The 23,186-nt window shown below is 38.6% G+C and overlaps 1 protein-coding gene across 3 annotated transcripts in view; it reads right to left on the minus strand.

The window, feature by feature from the left end:
- The window catches only part of LOC149262316 (nuclear pore complex Nup85-like protein), a 414,372-nt gene that overhangs the window by 61,619 nt on the left and 329,567 nt on the right, over positions 1-23,186 (minus strand). For all 3 annotated transcript variants that reach the window (XR_016259007.1, XR_016259008.1, XM_089424013.1), the window contains exons 15-16: positions 3,609-3,679; positions 3,322-3,433 (exon numbers count right to left, since the gene is read on the minus strand). Coding sequence is in view for 1 of the 3 variants with exons in the window: in XM_089424013.1 (XP_089280139.1) it covers positions 3,322-3,433; positions 3,609-3,679 (183 nt within the window). In the remaining 2 variants the exon portion in view is untranslated. The remainder of the gene's footprint in view (positions 1-3,321; positions 3,434-3,608; positions 3,680-23,186) is intronic.

Below are 23,186 nucleotides of genomic sequence, written 5' to 3' on the forward strand. Positions count from 1 at the left end.
TGACTCAATTGACTTCTAGACTAAATGATAAGCCCTAGAAGCACTCAATGGGTACTTGACCTAAAAATACATTTCCTTTGAGCATGAAACCCATGCCTCAAGAAAAACAATAATAAATTTATTTTCCCTTTTCCTTAAATACATAAAATCATGATTACATATGTCATTATGAAGACCGAACTTAGTTACATATTTCAACAATATGTAGTCAAGAACATTGCCATATATAGGACATAAGAGACAAAACTACACTAATGACATGACAACTTTTTATGACCATTTCGCTCAGATTCATACTCCATGTTTATGTATTAAATGCAAAGCTTTAAAAACCAGAACCTGCCAAGGCTCTGACTAGGACAAGGCAAGAAAGGGCCAACAAACCAATTTAGTATAAAAAAATATACTACAATATATATATATATATATATATATATATATATATATTCATTCATGAACATCAATGTAAATCCAAGCCATTAGACACAAATATCCAAGTATAGGAAAGGCATCATGATATAACACTAACCTAGGTTTGGCAGGGGTGGAGCCCTTTCTCTTTCTTTTTTTTCCCTTTTTAACAATTTTTTCTTTCTTTGACAATGTGTGACAAAGGTGTCTGAACCAGTCAACTGGTCAAGCCTAAATATGCTTCGCTCTTCCTTCCTCTATCTATCCTTGACTTTGCTAGGTATTACGCTTCTTTTTCTTGCTTGATCGAACTTCTTGATGGGTGAATGAATGTCATTTTAAATGAGGTCGAGTCCTCCTTTATATAGGCTTCCTAGGGTCCCTTAATAGGCCGACATGTCCTTCTAGAAACGCCGACTTGTCCCTTGTGAAGGCCGACTTGATCTTTGTACCATGACGAGGTCTTGGAGGGTCTTTGGACTCTACTTTGACTCAAATATTATTTTCTTTACAGTATGTAACATGCCAAAATGGGCCTTCAATACACGACAATGACTCAATTGACATGTAGACTGAATGACAAGCCCTAGAAACACTCAATAGGAGATTGACCTAAAACTAAATTTCCTTTGAGCATGAAACTCATGCCTCAAGAACAACAATAATAATGCATTTTCTCTTTCCATCAAATACATAAAATCATGATTACATGTGTCACTATGAAGACCGAACCTAGTTACATATTTCAACAATATGTAGTTGAGAATATTGCCATATACAGGACATAAGAGACACGACTACCCTAATGATATGACAACTTTTTATGACCATCTCGCTCAGATTCATACTCCATGTTTATGTATTAAATGCAAAGCTTTAAAAACAAGAACTTGCCAAGGCTCTGACTAGGATAGGACAAGAACTAGACAGCAAACCAATTTAGTATAAAAAAAAAAAAATATATATATATATATATATATATATATAGAGAGAGAGAGAGAGAGAGAGTCATGAACATCAATGTAAATCCAAGCCATTAGACCAATGTTTTAAAACTCCGACTCTGACTCCGACTCGGCCGAGGGTCTACTCCGACTCAGTATCGACTCGGTCGGTTTGATTTCAATGACTCGGTCGTTGTAAAAAATACATTAAATATTTATTTTTTATAAAAACACATAATTTTAAAGATTTTCATTCATGTTTCCAAACACACAGCATTAGAATATAGATAAAAGACAACATATGATCAAAGTAGGCTCATGAATATATCCATTATATCAAAATGGCACCCAGTGCATTGTCCAATACATACACGAGGATGATATAGAGATCAAAACAAAAACACATAACCAAGGAGGCTAGAAATGGCCTCTACAACAAAAGTTTGTGACCAGTACTACTGGCTACTACTAGAGTTGCCAACATCATTTGGCTCAGTGTTACTTGCGAGCGGGAGCGAAAGCAGGGAGCGAGAGCGAAACCCAGAGTGGGAGTGACATTTTCAGAAGCTCCCAGTTTGGGAGCGAATCCCAGAGGAGTTCGACAACCAATGTCACTAACATCAAGGTACATAGAGGGATTGGTGCTCTTGATTAAATACGACTTCCATACCCTAATACATGGAAAAATTCAATGGAAACATTGCAATCCTGAAATCCTGAAAAACTGATAAGCTTGCTGCATTTTGAATGAAATCTAAAATTCTACTTTCTCCATATGAAATCCAATGAGGCCGGAACCACTCTCAAACATCCTGAGTCATTTCATAGTAATGTTAAAAATTTAAGTAAAAGTGACATTCTCCTTAATCTTCATTTAAATCCTTTTACATTCTCCTTAATCTTCATTTTCATCCTTTTAATTTAAGAATTTAACATTACCATGAATAGCATATCAATACTAGGGCTTAGAGTCAGACAGGGAAGCCCAAGGAGTCCCCAAAAATAAAAATAAAATTAAAAAAAGGCCTTTTTTTTGGGTTCATTGGCCGCTGTACGTAACCCGACCGGGTTGATAGGGACTCGGCCGAGCCGGCCGGCTCGGTATTAACCCAGCCGGCCGAACCGATTCAATGGCCGGGTCACAAAATCCAAGGCTGGCTCAGACCAACTCGGCCGAGTCGGTTCTGAGCCGGCTGTTTTTTAAAACACTGCATTAGACACAAATATCCACATATAGGAAAGGCATCATGATATAACACTAACCTAGGTTTGGTAGGGGTGGAGCCCTTTCTCTTTCTTTTTTTCCCTTTTTCACTGCTTTCTCTTTCTTTGACAATGTGTGACAAAGGTGTCTGAACCAGTCAACTGGTTTGTGAAACACCCAGTCTGGTTCACAAACCAGGCTGGGGTGCCCAAGGGTAAACCAGTCAGGACTGGCCAGTTTTCAAGAAACTTTTCAATGTCAATAAAGATGGCTAGTAGGCATTCACTTGGTTGGTATATATGGCCCTTATTCTGAGCTTGTATGTAATGTCTTGATCAGAATGCTCAACGGACATCCAGTCTACTTCACAAATCGGTTCAGGGTCCAAAAAGGTGAACCAGTCTGGACTGGCTCGTTTTGAAAACAGTTTTGAATGTCAATAGAGATGGCTAGTAAGCATTCAGTTGGTTGGTATATATACTCTGAGATCATTTGTGTAGTGTCTTGATCAGAAGGATAGTGTGTAACAAGAAACATCCAAGGCACACAAATTTTCTTATAAGGAATTATTTCAATCCCTTCAACCAATGGATTTGCATGTTTGGCACAACTCCTAAAATCCAATACAAACAGTACTAATCATATAAATACAGAGTTTGGTTTTGTTACATATTTGAATATTTCTGCCCATGTAAAGTTTTCAGCGTAATAAACTCTGAAAAAGATTTTAGTAACAAAGAAAGATCAAATGTGCTTGGTCACCTGTATTAAAGAATTTACAGCTTGGCGGGCAGCGGCAGTAACCTTCTGCTTGTTCATTTCACTCAGACGCAAATCTCGAACAAACAGTAAGGCCTTCTTGAACTCCCTATACCTGACAATCAATCCTCAGCATCAGACACTACAAAGGACTGTAAAACATTAAACTCATATTCAAGAAATAATTAACCAACTATAGGCTATATAGTAATTAAGCAACAAAATAGAAAACAAAGTTTCTCATGGAAACAATGTAGCAGTTGTTCCTAATCCAAAAATAAGAGGCATACTTGTGAAGAAATGCAAGGCCTCCAGTAGCCTCACGTTCTGTTCCCAGCAAATCAATCAAGCCTTCCCATTGCTGTCGCCATATATGAAGGTAAGTTTTTGCATTTAAAGCAGTTCTGAACCAAGACATTTGCAAGAATATGTGGATTGCAACATATAAAGCAGCAATTAATACATCATGTTAATTTTTCACAATGTTCTATGCTGTAACAATCACTTAAACAATATCTTCTTCTAATAGCATTCACTTTTCAACTTTATATTCAATTATCCAATAACCATAAGCAATTGTAGATAGAACAGTAAACAGTATGCACAATAGAAGACAGCCAAGATCAATGAGACACAGAGATTTAGGTCAAAGACCAGGCAAAAAACCCCACAACAAGGAAAACCTAACCGATTCTTCTTCTATGAGATAATCAACGTTCAGCAAATAGTACATCCATCAATAAGACATAGTCAGTGCCTTGACTTTCCAAATCAGCCATCCAAAAAATCAGTCAATGATGAGAGATAAAGTCAAATCTGGTTAAAGTAACAGTCTGCAATTTTGAGCCCTGTGGAAGTCCAGTCAACAGCAGTCAATGGCAGCTCTAACCAGTCAAAGTCAGTGGTCAAAACAGCTAAGAAGAATTCGGTCAAAGCAGCAATAAATTGTTCAAATATGTAACTAGGTTTGGTCTTCATAATGACATATGTAATCATGATTTTATGTATTTAATGAAAAGACAAAAATAAATTTATTATTGTTATCCTTGAGGGATGGGTTTCATGCTCAAGGGAAATTTATTTTTAAGTCAAGCACCCATTGAGTGCTTCAAGATTTGTCATAAAGTCAATTGAGTCATTGCCATGTATTGAAGACCCATTTGGGCATGTTACAAATTGTAAAGAAAATTTATGTAATATGTTGGGGCAATTTATTTTTTAGGGTTTCCTGTAATAATAATGCTATGACAGTGTACCTTAATATAGTGATGTAATGCTAAGTCCTTTTCACCATGTAACAATTAACTTATAAATAAAAGAGTCATATAATAATTCCAAAAAATTCAATTCAAATGTAGTCAGTGGCCCCACCATATTAAACCAAAAATCAAAGTCAAAATATACTCATGCAAGGCCCCTCCACAAAAAAATAAACCCCACAAAAATTAAATTAATATTAATGTACTACGGGTTTATATAGAGTAGGGTGTAGTCAAAGACGAGAGAACAGTCACAGCCGCAGAGTGCGAGAGTATGTCTCTAGGATGTGTACTCGCAGCCAGTCCTACAGCGGATAGCATAGCAAACAGGGGATAGCGAATAGCTGACAGGGTCAGCGGGGTTCAGACAGCAGTAGTGAGGAGCAGGGCAAAGATCGATTTCTACAGGCATGCAGTGAGGAACAGATTGGGCATGCAGTGAGGAACAGATTGGACCTACATCTTTCTCGGAATAGGTTAGAAGGAAAATGCATTCAAACATGACAACGGGGCAAGAAATTTCAGAACCTATGGAGACAAATGATTTAGGACAAGTGAAAATTGCCTCATCCGCCAAAGCTGGGAAGTGGGTTTGGGTCAATGCCAAACAATATCGGGGCATTTTAAAACAAAGACTAGCCCATCTAAAATGGGAGCAAACAAGGAAAAAACGGTCTCAAAGGGAAAGTACTCGAGCCCTTTGCAATAAGAACTCAAAGAAGTCCCCTCTACAAACATGTGGCAACAAGAAGTCCGTAGGAAAAGCCATTGATGATTCTACCTTCTATAGTCCCACATCCACACCTCTCACCTGGTCATCTGATCTTTATGTGAAAGAATTGTTAAATGCAAAACAAAGGTTGGAGGTTTTAGAAGCTAAAGAGCAGGAAAGAGATCATAAAATTCATATAATAACAACTGAGAACAAGGTTTTAACAGAAAGCAATAAAGTTTTGAAAGAACAAGTGGCATTGCTACAAGAAGCTCTCCTGATAGGGAAGACATATGGCAACGCATGAAGGTGGATGTGAAAAACATAAAGAAATCTGTCGTGGAAAGTACAGAGGTGGTGAATACGAAATCATCCCTGTATAATGGGAAAATGATTGCCCAAATAGACAACCATGAAGAGAAAGCAAGAGAAGAAAGGAAAGGAGATTCCACCAAAGTTTCCAAAAATTGGGCTCGCGTTATTAGCAATTCTGCTAAAAAGGGAAGGAGAAACAAACATTCGGGTTGACAACATGCAAGATAGAGAAGGCAAGGAAAGACAAAATAGAGCAACAAACATAATTATTAAAGGGGTGAAAGACTATGGGAAAAATGAATGTACTCTTGACCTTGCAAGAGACTTCTTGAAAGACAAGTTGTTATGGCAAGGACAAATATGCCAAGCATGGAGGGTGGGTAAGTTTAACGGTGAGAGAGCCAGGCCCATAAAAGTCATCATGCCTAGCTTGCGTGATAAATATATCATTCTAAGAAAGAAGCATCTCTTGAGGGGTTCTCGTTTTTTTCTAGAACAAGATTTAACTAAGACAACAGGAGCAAAGGAGGGGTAAAATGTTAAAGGTTAGGGCAACAAGAGATGAAGGAAAGAGAGCATGGATTTATAAAGGTAAAGTTGTGATAGCGCAATTTGGACCTCCTTCCAAAACAGAGCAGCAAGATGGTAATAAAGAAGAGGCAACAAACACTTCAACAGGAAATCCGGAAGCAAGGTCAGTAGGGGAAAGCACAGACAAAGACTCAAATGTGAGTATTGCATGTCAAAATAAATAGCAGTCAGATCATGCCCAGGTTTCCTTAAGATTAGTTTGTTGGAACTGCAGAGGTTACCCATGGAGACGAGAACCTGGGTCAGGGCCTATTGCGGAAGATAGAGACATAATTTGCCTCATAGAAATACATGAGCATGAAGGGTGCAAGACACCTCTGTTTGAAGGATACTGGAAGATGGCAGTGTGGAACAAGGCAGCAGGGAATGGCAAAAGGCACGGGGTATCATGGTTTTAATGAGGGAGAAAGAAGGTCGTCTCATTCAATTAGAAAAACAAGACTCAAATAAACAATTCATTTGGTTTAAAATATCAAAAAATGGAAACCACATCAAAATTGCAACATGCTATTTTGCATTGAAAGTTTCAAAAATCTACAAAGGTAGAGGGCTTGACCAAAAAGATCCATTTACAGCCTTACAAGCAATGGGACGAGAACCTGGGTTAGGGCCTATTGCGGAAGATAGAGACATAATTTGCCTCATAGAAATACATGAGCATGAAGGGTGCAAGACACCTCTGTTTGAAGGATACTGGAAGATGGCAGTGTGGAACAAGTCAGCAGGGAATGGCAAAAGGCACGGGGTATCATGGTTTTAATGAGGGAGAAAGAAGGTCGTCTCATTCAATTAGAAAAACAAGACTCAAATAAACAATTCATTTGGTTTAAAATATCAAAAAATGGAAACCACATCAAAATTGCAACATGCTATTTTGCATTGAAAGTTTCAAAAATCTACAAAGGTAGAGGGCTTGACCACAAAGATCCATTTACAGCCTTAAAAGCAAATATTGCAACATATTCTCAGCTAGGTGAAGTCCTTATAGTGGGTGATTTCAATGCTAGGACTGCAAGTGAGCAAGCTAGCATTCTTTGCTGTAAAGAAGACTGCGACCCTATTTGGCTTACAGAAGAGAGTAATCATTAGTAGGAAAGAATTTCAGAGGACAAGGGTTGCAATCTCTTTGGTGAACAATTGCTTATTCTATGTGGGGCCTTTGATTTAGTCATTTGTAATGGCTTGACTAGATGGGAAAATTCTGGTAATTTCACTTGCAATACTTACAATGGAGCAAGTATAGTAGATTATGTAATTTGCTCGCATGGTTTGTGTGAGAAAATGGAGGAAGTTTTGATTGGAGATCAGCGTTGGGACTTAAAATCAGATCACAAGCCAATTTATTTAAGCTTCTCTTGGACTAGAAAGAAACAATTAGAGTAAAAAATTCAGCACGCCCAACAAAATCTCCCAAAGGACAAAATTAATACCTTCAAAATGACGCTAGAGAGGCTCTTCGAGAAGGAGAAATTCACAATTCACGGCCTTCATAGTCATGAATTAACAAATTTAATTCAATGCGCACTTGCAGAGTGCAAAAGAGCAAAAATTAAGAAGTCTAAAACAAATTGCTTTTCGGTTAATGCTTAGTTTGACGAGGAATGCAAAAAGGAGAGGAGAATGTGGAAAGAGTCAAACCTGGATAACATAAAGCTCAAAGCTTACAAGAAGTTATTAAGCAAGAAAAAGGCCGATTTCATGGTTTCAAGGAGGGAAGAACTAATCTTCCTTGGGAAAAATAATCCCAAATTATTTTGGAAGGAGCTCCAACTGAGAAAGATACAAACTGGAAATAGTATTACAACTTCTAAATGGTTTGACTATGCAAGACAACTCTATGAGCAGGATCCCAAGGTTGACCCTCCCCCCTTGGTCAACACTGATACTGAACTCTTCACGGTGCAAGAGGTAGAGATGGGTATCAAGAAGTTGGGTGTTGGAAAAGCAAAAGACTTAGCTGAACTCCAAGCAGAATATCTAAAGTGGGGCTCAAAGATTCTTGCACCTCACATTACAAAAATTTTCAACAACATCATACAACAGGGGCTCCCCACACAAATTAGACAACCAGTCTAGCAATACCTCTTTACAAGAGCGGTGACGTCAATAATCCCTCCAATTACAGGACCATCATGATAAACCCTTTGTTTGCAAAGCTATTTGGAAGCAACCTAGAAAATAAAATTAGCAAGTGCATAGAAGAAAGAGATAAGCGCGCTAAATGGCAAGCAAGTTTTAGACCTAAACATTCCACAATTGATCATTTTATAACTCTAGGGCACATCCTTGAAAACGTTTGAGAGAAAAAGGAAGAAGCCTTTTGTTTCTTTGTTGATTTCAGAAAAGCGTTTGACACTGTTCCTAGGGATAAGCTTGGCACATAATGGAGGAACTTGGGGTTCCTAAACATTTGAGAGCAGTTGTGCATAGGCTGTATGAAGAGGTGAAAGTCAAAATTAGAACTTCAGTAGGCATTTCTAAAAGTTTTAGAAGCAATATCGGGGTCAAGCAGGGTTGCCCACTATCTCCTACCCTTTTTGGTTTATATATCGACAAGCTTGACGAGTGGTTAAATTCGCAAGGGGGTGATGGTATCTATTTGGGCATGTTTGTTATAAGGCTTCTTTTGTATGTAGATGAACATATTCGGATTGCTAAATCGGCTCTTGGTTGGCAAGAGCACTTTCTATCCCTTAAGCATTTTTGTAGAGTGTGGGGATGCAAGTCAATATCAGCAAAATGAAAGTAGTGGTTTTCTCTAAAAACAGAAAACATAACCAGCATAAGTTCTACTTTGAAGGAAACATTCTAGAAGAAGTTGTGATTACAAATACCTCGGAATTGAATTCAACAAAAATCTCAACTGGGATGGTTGTAGAAAGAAAATAACTTTGGGGGCTTGGAAAGCATTTTATTCTTTTCAAAATAGGTGTAGACAGGCAGAGTTATGGGACTGGAAAACCACTCAAACTCCTTTTGGGCTTCTGGTGATTTCGGTGATTCTCTATGGTTGTGAATTATGGGCCAGCAGTACATCCATTATGCATTGGAAACAAATTGAGAAAATTCAGAAGCGTTTGATTAGAAACAAATTCAAGATTAAAAGTGGTGTTCCTTATGCTATCTTGTTAAGTGAAACAGGTGTTGCTCCTATTGAAGCAATTGCTATGGTGTGAGTCATAAGGTATTTAAAAAATATGAGCAAATGGAAGAGGTTAGATGGCCTAATGTTGTCTTTAATGACATATTGTGCAACAAAAAAAAAGACTTGGATGCAGCAAAATAACAAATGGTTTAGTAAATGGGGTATTTGCTTGAACACGTGTCCCATAAACAGCAAAGAGATAAAAGTATTTGTTATGGATAAGTTCCACAAGCGTACTTGGGATCAGGAGCTAGGAAGAAAGAAAAAGTACTATATTGAAGTGTTTAATCCTACTCATAGTCATCAACCAAAAGCATACATAGAGGCCAATATCTCTTGGAGAGCTAAAAATTCTTATTGCTCAGTTAAGGACAAATTCTCATCAACTCCGTTGTGAAACAGGGCGCTGGAAAAGGCCAAAAGAAGTGTGGGAGGAAAGAGTATGCATTTTTGTTCTTCCAGAAAAGTGGAAACAGAAAAGCATTTCGTTTTAAAATATGAGGCCTTCCAAGACAACAAGGAAAGATATGCAGATATGTTGGCAGCTAACTCTTGGGATAATCTATTTAGCGAGGGGTTTGTCGAGAAGTAGCGAGAATTTATTGTGAGGCTTCACAAAAAAAGGGCCGAATACATCAAGCAGATGAAGAAGCAATCTGTCCCGTAGGCTATCTTTAGCCTTATGGATGTTAAAATCATTTTCGTTCATTCATTCTTTCTTTCTTTCTTTCTTAATGATCCCAAAAAGTTTCAAATACAAAGATATCAAAAGTATGGAGTTGTCGGTCCCACAACAAGAGATTTGAGCACTAACCCAACTTTTCAAGATTTAACACAGCGTAAGTTCTATTCCCCTGTGTCTGATTCTCCTTGAGTACCCTAAGAATGTTCTAACTCTCCTGTATCCAATCCTTGGCAAGAGGTGCTTTGCTATCTCCAAAGATTTTATCGATGAATGAGCGTGCATCATACCTATACAGAGCCTTGAAGGGTGTCATTCCAATGCATAGGTGGTACATGGTGTTGTCGCAATGCTCCCCAAGGTACAACCACTTGATCCATGCCTTCTGCTAACCTGTAACATAGTTGTGCAAATACCCTTCAATATATTTATTTATAATTTCTGTTTGGCCATCGGTTTGCGGGTGATAGCTGGTGCTAGGGGTTAATTCAATTTCAACCAGTCTAAAATGTTCCTGCCATAATGCCCCATGAATCTGCTAACACGGTCGTTGACTATGTTCTTCGGCAACCCATGTAATCTGAAGACTCCTTTGAAGAAGAGTTATGCCACTTGCTTGGCAGAGTAATACGTTGAGATAGCGAAGAAGTGTGCGAATTTAGTCAATCTATCCACCACGGTGTATATGCAATCCTTTCTGTCAGGCCAAGCAGTAACTCCTCAAAGCAAAATTGATTCGTATATCTTATTCCTTCAGGTAGGTCTTCATTATATACATGAGGGAGAGACTGTTCATATTACTTATTTATTTATTTACATTATATTCACCCAATCCTGATGATTAGGTGTCAACATTCCCCCCCTTAATCTGAAGGGATGTTGGTGAGTCTAAGCATCATTCTGAATCGTTCAAGCTTTTCTCTTCCAAGCGCTTTGGTGAAGATGTATGCAATTTGCTCATTAGTGGAACAATGACGGAGATGGATTGTTTTGGCCTCAACATCATGTTGAATCAAGATGCTATTTAGTATTGATGTGCTTCGTTCGATCATGGAACTTTCGGTTCTCGACCAACTTTATTGCAGAGGTATTGTCAATCATGAGTGGAGTTGATTGTACTTGTTTTACCTGCAAATCTTTAAGAATTTTCCTAAGCCACACAATTTCTTTTGTTGCTTCAGTTGTTGCCATGTATTCTGCTTTTGTTGTGGAATCTACTGGAACTGATTGTTTGCGTGATCTCCAGGAGACAACTCCTGATCCAAGACTCATAGCATATCTTGAAGTAGATACCCCAATTTCCTTGTCTCCATCGAAGTCTGAATCAAAGTATCCAATCAAGCTAAAGTCGTCCACCTGTTATACTTGATTCCAAAGTCTTGAGTTCCCTTCAAGTACCTTAGAACTCTTTTTGCAGCAGACCAATGCCCCCCGCAAGGCTTTTGCATAAACCTAGAGAGGATTCCAACAGCAAACGAAATGTTTGGTCTGGTAGTAGTTAGGTAGTTGAGACTTCCTACAAGCTGTCTATACTTTGTTGCATCCTCAAACTCTTTTCCTTCAATAGATGTGAGCTTTAAGTTTTGTTCCATTGGAGTAGTAAGAGGATTGCATTTTATCATGCCAAACCTGTTCAATAGATCTCCAATGTATTTCTTTTGAGAAAAAAATATGGACTTCGGATGTTGGGTTACTTCAATACCAAGATGGTAATGAACATAGCCCAAATCAGTCATTTCAAAACTTTTCCCCAATTCCTTTTTTATGGATGCAATGTAGCTTTCATTGTTCCCTGTCATTAATAGATCATCTACATATACCACAAGATATACAATTGTTTTGCCAACTTTCTTGACAAATAAAGTTGCATCATCAAGATCATAATGTTTGGAATTGAGTTTCTGAAGATGCCCAGTTAGTTTTTCATACCAGGCTCGCGGTGCTTGTTTGAGGCCATACAAGGACTTCACCAGTTTGCATACTTTATGTTCATGTCCTTTCACAGCAAATCCTTCAGGCTGGGACATAAAAACATTCTCTTTTAGATCTCCATTCAAGAAAGCAATTTTTACATCCATTTGATGGACTTTGCAACCGTTTTGAGCTGCTAGGGAAAAGAGTGTCCGGATGGTAGCCCATTTTGCTATGGGGGCAAAAATCTCCTCATAATCGACCCCTTCCTTCTGTGCAAAACCTTTTGCCACAAGCCTAGCTTTGTGCTTGTCAAGTGAGCCATCAGCTTTATACTTGTTCTTGTAGACCCACTTGCAGCCAATTGGTTTGGTTCCTAATGGAGGATCAATTAGCTTCCAAGTGCCGTTCTTTATGAAGGCATCATACTCCTTTTGCATCGCTTCTTTCCATTCATCATGAGAAGCAGCTTCTTTGAAGGAAGTTGGTTCAAAATCTGTAGACAAGTTCAATTCACAATCATAAGAAACATACATATCAACAGGGGAATAAAAGTCATCCACATCACCTCCATTTTGTCGGTTTGAATTTCTAGTTCCTGTCTTTCCAACCTCATTAGGATGAACACTTTCAAGTGTCTTTGTCAACCACTTTGGGGGACCTTTCTCAGATGGTCCAGGCTACTCCGTTGATTGAGTTGGGACTGAATCAAGATTGAGTCTCCCAATTTTATCAATCACATCACTTAAAGCATCATCCGTTGTTGGAGTTTCATGCGGGGGAGAGTGTTCTTCAGAATAAGATTCCACATGTTGATCTAGTATAGGAATCCCCCCTTCAAGATGTGGAATTTGATTATCAAATTCTTGAAATGATTTTGCTTTTGCGAATCTATCCAAGCGATCAAGTTGCCGCTCAACAACATTGTCAGTTTTGGATGATTCAAGAAAAATTACATCTCTAGATACAACAAACTTTTTATTTACTTCATCATAGAGACGGTATGCTTTGGAGGTGTTTGAATACCCCAGGAAGATACACTTACGACTTCTAGCACCAAGTTTGTTTCTATGTACCTTTGGTATCAAGGCATAACAGGTGGAACCAAAGACCCTAAGATGCTTTACCGAAGGAACATGTCCATACCACATTTCATATGGAGTCTTGTTTCTAATAGCATTAGATGGACATCTATTCTTTATATATGCAGCACATAGAATAGCATCAGCCCAAAACATTATCTTTACATTTTTGAAGAAGAGCATGGATTGTACCATATTTAAGATTGTCCTATTCATTCTTTCAGCTACACCATTCTGTTGGGGATTATAAGGCACAGTTGTTTGATGTTTGATCCCATGTTGGCGAAGATAGTTTTCAAATTCATTTGATGTGTATTCTTTTCCATTATCAGTGCGAATAGACCCAATATGAGATTGTGCATCATTTTCAATCCATTTATGAAAATGCTTGAATGTTTGAAAAGCATCAGATTTGTTCTTCAATATATAAACCCAACACATTCTGGTGTAGCCATCAGTAAATGTCATCATATATTTATTTCCATTTGCAGAAGGAACAGTTATTGGACTACATAAATCTGAATGAATGAGTTCAAGTTTTCTATGTGCTCTTGAATGTGAATCATGAAAAGACTGTTTGCTATGCTTTCCTAGAATGCAAGCATCACATTGCTTAAGTTTCCTAGGAATTGTAGGCAAACCAGCAATACCATTTTTCTTCAACAAGCGGAGGCTGTCATAGTTCAAATGTCCAAGTCTAGCATGCCATAATAAACTTGATGGAAGTGTACCTTCTTCATGATGAGAATTGTATGAGAAATGTTGTGCACGAGCAGAAGTTCCTTGCAGCTTGAGAAGCCTTTCTTCTTCTATTCCCCTCATGACAAGTGAGTGGTCAGATGCTTTTCTTACCTCAAGCTTGCCATCAAACATATGAATGGAGTGACCTTGCTGGCAGATGTGGACCAAAGACAGCAAGTTTCTCTTGAGTTGTGGGAGATATAGAACATGATGCAGAAGAAAGTCTGGAAGACTAGGCAGTTTAAGCCTGATTGTGCCAAGCCCTAATGGCTTGATTTTTGATTGGTCTGCAAAGTATACTACTCCATCAACATTGTCAGTGAATTCTTCAATAATATCTTTTCTATGAGTCATGTGGCAGGTTGCTCCTGAATCAAGCAACCAATCATTTTTCCAAGAAGCAAGTGAAGCATTAAATAAATCTTCATTTACTCCAATATTACATTGTGCCACAACATAGTGAGGATTCAGGTGCTTTAACTTTTTCTGTATCATCAGTTTTACCTTTTTGTTGGTTTCTTTGCTGCTCAATTTTGTCCCATGGTAACTTGCATGTAGAGGCATCATGTGATCCATTTCTTTTGCAGTGCAAATCTGCCTTTTCTCCTTGAGAGTGTCCTGTGCTTTGCGTAATCCTGTGATAAAATCCATTGATATGCTTTCCCATTTCTACTTTGGAATGGGTAGAGGTTGGAGAATACCTAAGGGAGGTGTATGCTCAACCTTATTTTCCTAACATGTCATGCATTCCCTGACGTATTTCATCGCGTCTTCCTTGAGTCCCTTCCACGAGAATCGCTCTCGGATTTGTCGGTATGTCTTGTAGAACCCCTAGTGTCTAGCCGAAGGAATATCATGTCTAACCTTCATAAATTTTTCCTTAATTGTAGATTCAGGGACAAAATATATCCCGTCTTTATAGTAAATGACATCATTGATTATTTTGTACCTGCCATCCTAGATAATCATGTTGAAAAGCATGCAAGCAAACCAGTTCTTAGCATATTTCGCGAAGAGGTATGCCTTCCAATCTTCTATGAGCTCTACAAGGGTGCAGGTTGCTGGTTTCCTGGAGAGTGCATCAGCCACCACGTTTTTCTTTCTTTTCACATATTCAATGTCAAAATGGTAAGCTTGAATTTTGCTTACCCATTTATGTTGTCATTCATTTACGTATGTTTGTCCCAATAAATGTCGCAGGTTGTTGTGGTTTGTCTTGACTACGAACCTATTACCCACCAGATAATGTCTGAACTTTGCCAATGCGTTCATGATGGACAACATTTCTTTGTCATATATGGAGTAAAGCCTTTTTGTGTCTTCTAACTTCTGACTTTTGAATGCGATCCGATGACCTTTCTACATTAGGACGGCTCTTATTCATTCTCCGGACGCATCACACTCTAATATAAATGGTTGGCCAAAGTCAGGAAGGGCTAGTACTAGACATGAGCTCATCATTTCTTTGAGCTTGTTGAATGCCTTGTTAGCTACTTCCATCCACTTAAATGCCCCCTTTTTGTCAAATCAATCAAGCGCGCACTTAGCTGGGATAACCCCTTAAAAAACCGCCAATAATCGCTCTAGAGCCCAAGAAACCATTGTAACTTTGTTAGTGCCTTAGGTGTAGGCCAATCCACTACTTCCTGGATCTTCTCATGGTGGACTTATACCCCCTATGCGTTGATCATATGCCCTAAATAAAGAATATTTGTCAACCCAAACACGCAATTGGATGCTTTGGCATAAAGGGGCTATTCTTGCATGACGCTCAAAATTTAATCCAAGTGTCTCAAATGATCATCCCACGTCTTACTATAGATGAGGAGGTCATCAAAGAATACCAACAAAAACTTTATTAGTTGTCTAATGAAAATGCTATTCATGCATGATTAGGAAGTGGCGGGGGCACTGGTTAGTCCAAATGGCATGAGCAAAAATTCAAAGTTTCCATAGTGGCAATTTAATGTTGTTTTCATCACGTCTTCTTTCCAAACTCGAATTTGGTGGTACGGAGACTATAGGTCAATCTTTCATAAATATGTTGCTCCATGTAGCTCATCTCGTAATTCATTAATTCGAGGAATCAGGTACCTATTTTTGATGGTCTTCTTACTAAGTTCTCATTAGTCAATGCACATCCTCAATGTGCCATCCTTCTTCTTGACCAAAACCACAGATAATGCAAATGGGCTTGAGTTGGGTCGGATATGTCCCATGGCTAACAAGTCTTGGATAGTTTTTTCTATCTCGTCTTTGAACTTCTTCGGATACTGATACGGTGTGGTGATCACAGGCTTAGCTCCTTCTTCTAGCTCAATGGTATGCTCAAATCCTCTTTTAGGAGGCAATCCTGGAGGAATGTCCTCACACACTAGAGTGTCCTTGTCTAGTACTTACCAAATATCAACCCGGTATTGCGGTTTATCATTGTCAGTAGTATTTTGGTTCATAACCTTACATTCTGTTGCATATGCTATAGCCCCGAGCCTGAAAAAGGCTTCCATCCTTCTAGTTGAAACGACCTGCGGCCCGCCATTTTACACGCCTCTTAATACGACCTTACTACCATTTGGTGCTCTAAATTCCATTTCTAACGCTTGGTCATCCATTGTGTGTTTGCCCAATGAATATAACCATTGAACTCCCAGTACCATGTTGAGGTTTGCAAGATCTATTACATAGAAATCACTGGTAAAAGTATAGTTACCAAGAGTTACACTCAAACCTGGGATCATTCATGTGCAATCCAAGTTGTACCCGTCTGCAACTATCACATCCAAGCCCTCGAAATCTTCAGTGGGAAGTCCCCTTTTTGTGCGTGGCTCCTCCATCAATTAGTGTTGTGATGCGCTGTCCCTTGATGACTCCCCTAATGCTGAAGGTGTAATACTTGGGCATGCCTCAAAGAGTTGCAATCTTGACCTGTGGTCGTGTCTTCTTTTCTGTTGAGGTTTTCTTCTTGTGGCGGTCCTTCTTTGGAGTTGTAAGGCTTTTCTTCATCCTTTGCTTCCTTCTGCAATGGCTCTTCATTGGTACTTGGAGTGGCCTCTTCTTCTTCTTCATCATCAGAGAGTACTTTGATGTAGTGAATCTTCCCCTTTCCTAAACAACGATGACCAGGTTCCCATGGTCCCCTGCAAGTAAAACATAGCTTTTTCCTCCTTAGTTTGCTTTGAGTTTCCTCATCTAGTCTGTCTCTTTTGGGTCCATCACATTGGAAGGGCTTCTTCTCCTTATCGCTTTGAGGGATGAAAGGCTTGGACAGAGCCTTAGCTTTAATGACTGCATTATCTAGGTCTCGAGTCTCCTTGATGGCTTCTTGAAGAGTGGTGGGATTGAATGTTTTGACCCATCCTTGTAGGGGGGCAACGAATGCTTCAATAAAAAGCATAATTAATCGATCTTTAGATATATTTCTCACCATAACTATGGTGCGTTCAAATACTACAATAAATTCTTCATGTGATCATGTTTGCTTAAGTAGTGCCAATTCTCTGAAGTGGATTTCTAGGTTCTTTCGATCGAATCTTTCTATTAGTCTTTGAGTAAAATCTTCATAAGAAGTGATGTTAGCATGCCCCAAAGTTACTAGGCCATGATACCACCACTCATGTGCTTCCCCTTCTAAGTGTAATGTGGAAAATTGAATTGCGTCTGCCTCAGCAATAGGATTGAGCCTAAAGTAGGTGTCCAATTTTTGCACCCAAGCCCTTGTTGTACATTTAGATGATACATCAAATGAGGGTAAAGGAAGTTTACTTACCTTACATGCTAATTCTCCATTAGGTTGTCCTTGGGGTCTATTCCGGTACCGGAAGTTATTGTACTCATTGAAAGACATAGTTGCTCGAAGAGTCCTGAACATAAGTGTTTAGGAGCTGATTTGGCTCAACTGCTTCCTAGCCTGCTGGCACCTGATTCTCTGTAAATTGAGGTAGAAGTGGTCGACTATGCATCCTGTTGTTGCCTTGGATGACAGGATTATGCTTACCGCTTGGTTCAGTTGTAGTCCTATTGGTGGCAGCGACATTCGACTAACCGGTGACATGAGCGATTAGCACCGCAATTTGTTGTTGCCCTTGGGTCAACGCCTAAGCTATCTATCGTTGCCCTTGAACCATGTGCTTCCCTTGCTAGTGCAACTCCTGATTCATCTGTTGTCGCCCCTTAACAATTCTTGTAGTAAGATACCAAGTTCACATTCTACTTTGTCCCCCATAGGAGAATGATGGTTATTCCTCCTCCTTCTTACAGTCATGTTGTTGATGTCTTCAGGAAGCATAAACTACCATTCACCACAAGCTAGCAAGATGCTTGTGCTCTGATACCATTGTAATATGTTGGGGGACGAGGCAATTTTTTTAGTGTTTCCTGTAATAATAATGCCATGACAATGTACTTTAATATAGTGATGTAATGCTAAATCCTTTTCACCATGTAAAAATTAATTATAAATAAAAGAGTCATGTAATAATTGCAAAAAATTCAATTAAAACGCAGTTCGCTACCCCACCATATTAAACCAAAAATAAAAATAAAAATATAATAATGGTCCCTGTTGTCGCACAGATTGACACGACAACATTCAGACCAGGGGTTGTCACTCTGATCCCCGATCTCTCCGTTTAAGCCTGTCTCCCGCGGCTAAGGAGGGTAGACCCTACAGAAAAATGATGAAAACCAACTGTGAACCAGTTGGGTGGGAGACACGATATGATAAGCACTAAATGGATTTAGAAGTTAAAATACCAGTGCCTTGTGGACTAAATGTTTAATCGTTTAATTATCAGACGCTGCAACAATGTAAACCACGTAGAGCAAGCATTTATCATCAAAGCTTAACTTTTGCGAGATACAAGATAACCATAAAGGCTCAATAGCTCAGCAATTTAAAAGAGTAAATGGGTGAATGCTTTGGACAACCACCAAAATGCTAGCCAGAGATCAAAATTACGCAGTTAATCTTCAAATGAAATTTTACGCACAATAAACATTAAATCCCACGTCAAAATATTAGCTTTAGCACAAAAGACGAAACCTAAAAATTTATCGAAATTTTTTTTTTTTTAAATAAAAATTAAAGACTAAGGAAAGCTTTAATTAAATCTAAACCACAAGAAAAATTTTATGAAATTTTATGATTTTTTTTTTAATGATTTTTTTATTTATAAAATCTAAAAAGTTGAAACAATTTAAAATTAATCCAAAAGCCTAGCAAATAAATGAAATTTAAACTAAAAAAAAAAAAAATTCCTAAATTAAAATCTAAATTAAAGCCTATTCTAAAGCTAAACTATCAAAGATTAAAATTTTAATCCTAAACAAAACTTTTACAATCTAAAAAATTTAAATTATTTTAATAACAAAAGCTAATTAAAACAAAAAAAACTCAAACCTAAGACATTAAAATATAACCTAATGAAAATCTAATACAAACCCAAAAAAAAACACAACGCATATCGAATTTCCCCTTTTTTATATATATTTTATTGAAAACTTAATTTCTATTTAAAATAAAACAAAACTATATAAAAAAAATTTGAGAATCTAATCTAAAACTCACCGAAACTTACCATACGCATAAAGTCTGAAGAATGAACACGATTCCTTGCACGCAGGGAGAAAGGAACGTCATGTAAAACACTCCGCGGCCTGCAAAAAAATGCGATCACAACAAATACCTTCTCGATGGCGGATGAAGATCTTTTGAGAGCCTGGAGCGGAATGGTTTATGCCGGAAAGCTTTCCAGCAAACTGATGTCTCATGCAGTCGTACCCACGAAAATAAAAAAATGCAAATCGATGCCTCACATCAACCGGTTTTCACATGAATAAAAAGCCCAAACTGTTTAACGCTGGACGCAAATAGACTCACGCACGATGCTATTGTCTGATCCGCAGGCTTCGCAGGTTCTTTCACCAGACGGCAGTGTTTTGGCAGCTTCGGTTTCAGACATATGATGGTATTACACGCGGTGCCAGCAAAGATCGTAGATTCAAAACCGCTTCAGAGGCTACCTGAGGACTTTCGACTGATCCTGGTTAGAAACGGCTTCACGTTAAATGCTGTATCTAGACGGATTTTATTACCTGAGCGCCTCTGTCTGCGGATACCCTCGACGGCAACGTGTTTTAGGTTGGTTTTTTTTTTTTTTTTTTGCAGCTGAAATCCACTGATCCGGGACCGTGAAGCTCAAAAGACTTATGAACATAGATTTTTCTACCGAAAATACTGCCGTCAACACTTGGACGGATTCTCACGCTGGCCCAACAGTACATACGGTGGATGACTTGTGGTTTGAAACGTTATCCAAAGAATATCGCCAAGGATTTTCCAGTGTGTGCGTTGTAGCCTCCGACAAGGCTCACATGATGGCAGCAATTTATAAAACGCATGAGTATTAAATTTAAAAAACCAGGCCACCAAAATTCGCTGCCCAGGTAAACGATAGGCCGATGTTTTCAAATATGTCGGGTTTTCGACAAATGAGGAGCTCAAAAGAAAAAAAAAAAAATTCTCAGTTTCTCCTGCTCTAGAAACCCTGAAAAATTTATCAAAACCCAATACCTGCAAACACAAGGAAAAAAAACCCTAATGAAGACTGCGTATAAGGCAAAATTTGAAACCCAGAAACAACTGAGTAATTTACAGATTTTGGCCCCTTAATAGCCAGATTTAGCAATAAGAGCAGAAATATTATCAAAATTTGATTTTAATGTAAAACGCTTCAGAAAACCCTGCATGCATTCATAAAAATATATTTCGAATGATAAGCCCGGGATCAAGAACTGGCTGGGCTCTTTCAGAAAACACAATCCGGGAGTTGGCTGGTTCAGCCGAGAACTTCCCCTAACGCCCGGTAATCTGAAAAAAGGATTTCCTGCACAGCTTAAAATCAACCATCAACGTAGAAGGAGAAAACAATAGTGAAACCCTGATCAAATGGAGATACCTGCCAATAAATTTTAGAATCTAAGCTATCATTCAAACCCCAAAGATCAGACAAGATACATGTGCCTAGATCAATCTTCATTAAGCTATCATTAATGGCTGAAAATAAAATTATGCAGAACAAATAGAACAATCTTACAGCATTTTCAGAAGAGTAACACCAGCAAGATTTTTAACCCCAAAGTCTTCTTTATTGCACAAAAAAATGAACTACAAGAGAGCTTCTTCAGCACAAGACTCACAGATCCAATCTGATCTCAACTGACCCCTAGCACCCTATTTAAAGGAAATGATCCCAACGGCTAGTTCGAGTGATCCATGTCGAAATGATCTCGACCGTTGATGAGAATCAAGACATCTCTTAATCTCATCCGTCGATTTATTAAAAAATGATATTTTACATGCATTCACTCAAAATATTATTATTTTATTATTTTAGGGTTTTTGCTTTATTTTATAATTTTTATATTTTATTTTTTATTTATTATTTATTATTATTATTTTTTAATTATTTTTATTTTTATTTTTTTAATTCATTTTAAAATGGATCCTCGAACTTAGCCTTTGGAAAAATCTCCTAGGACCTAGGACTTAGGACTCATGAGGGGATTTAAAACATTTTCCAACCCTCAAGACACTTTACATCATGACTTTTACAATTTACATCTTAAGGGGGAAAACCCCTTTATCATAGACCCTCATAAACCACCCAGTTCTGCGACACAACTATAATCTAGCAGATTAACACACTAGGATTCTCCTAAAATTCTAATGACAAAATCCATCCCGGCTTTGGGATCAGGCTGAAGGAAAACTCTGCCGATCATGGATCGGTGAGACGAAAAACCTTCCGGGACGTAGATTACCATTAGAAAGTTAGGTCCACCTAGGCAATTTACATACACGACTCATATCTGCTAAGATTATTTACAATTCATACATGCAGACTGGGTTTACAATTAAAATGACAAAGCTGCTGATGACTGCTGAATGGCACGGACATGTCGATCAAGCGCTGCCCCTTTTTGCAAAGAGAAGGGGGTGTACTGCATGGGTAGTTGACCGGTAGTGGTCAACAGTCCCCAAAAGTTTCAAATACGAATATATCAAAAAGTTTGGAGTTGTATGTCTCCACCACAAGAGATTTGAACACTAATCCAACTTTTCAATACTTAACACGGCGTGTGATCTATTCCTTTGCGTCCGAAAGCTAACTCTAGCGGAAGGTTTGGCGTGACATGCCAGCTATGTTTAACCCCAATCCACCTATGCATACTTGGCTTTCAGGATTACTCACTCCCTCCAGCGCAGGTGGAATGAATTTCTGTCATGCGACTATCGAATGTCTGTAGTTCCTTCAGACTCGACGTTTGACTAACTTTGTTACTCCACAACCTAATCCTTGCTTCCAAACACAGAGAAACGCCACTATTTGCTTATCACAGACAAAGGTGTAGTTGACCTCACAACTTCATGGGAGCGTTGACTTTGTAACTCGCTATCACAAATGGGATCCAGCTGAACTCATTGTAGGTTGAATGCCTCTCGTTGTCACAAGAAGAGGCCTTGTTGATACAAGAAGAGAGCTCGCTGCCCTCTGCAAGTGTTCATGTACCAATGCAGACATCGTTGATCCTTGATTCGTTGTATTTTAGCCCTTGCTGCCTTACTCGGGTGTCTTGAAGCCCTCGTTGTGCCACAGGACTTCCTTAATCAAGATCTGCTCTCACAAAAGAAATCATTGCTACTCCTCGTTGTTACAGGAATGAACTTGCATCCACTCGCTGCCAAAAAATGGAGATCCAGGAATAGCCTTGTTGTTAAAGAGGGCTAAAACAGAACTTCGCTACCACATGAAAATTTTCTTGGAAAATTTGTTGCTTCAAGAACTGCTCTCAGAATGAGCCTTGGAGACTCGCTACCCAAGATAAGAAACTCGCTGCTTCAAGAAGATGATTAGAACCTTTAGAAAAGTTTTGCAGCAAAACCAAATAGCCTAGAACTTTATTTCCCAACCAGAAACCCTTGCCAAGAACAAGAAGAAGAGAAAAGAGAGGTGTCAACTAGGGTGGAATCTTTCACCACCCAAATTGACAAGGAAAAAGGGGTCTAAACCCTCAAAGCTAATGCTCAAAAATAGAATGAGATGATCCACAATGATGCTCCAAAATGAAGCCAAGTCTCCTTTAATTATAGACTTCCTTGAGGGGTTTGATTCTCTTAAGTGGTTGAGTGTATCTTACTCAAAACCCCTAGATTTGGGATTTTTTCCCAACTTACCCAAAACTCGCCCACAATGGGGGTTTTGGGCTTTTATCCCCTTTTCTGAACGACTATAGCCTACGGGGTTTTATCCCCTTTTCTGAAGGGTTCCAGTTGCTACAATAGAATTTTATTAGTGAAATTTTAACATGGTATCAGAGCGATTTTGATTAGACGAGGAAGCTCAGAAGCGAAAGAAGAAAATTCATTGTT

This window comes from Pinus tabuliformis, chromosome 6, assembly GCF_031772625.1.
Source record: "Pinus tabuliformis cultivar Carrire ecotype Pingquan chromosome 6, CPIR1, whole genome shotgun sequence".
Lineage (NCBI taxonomy): Eukaryota > Viridiplantae > Streptophyta > Pinopsida > Pinales > Pinaceae > Pinus > Pinus tabuliformis.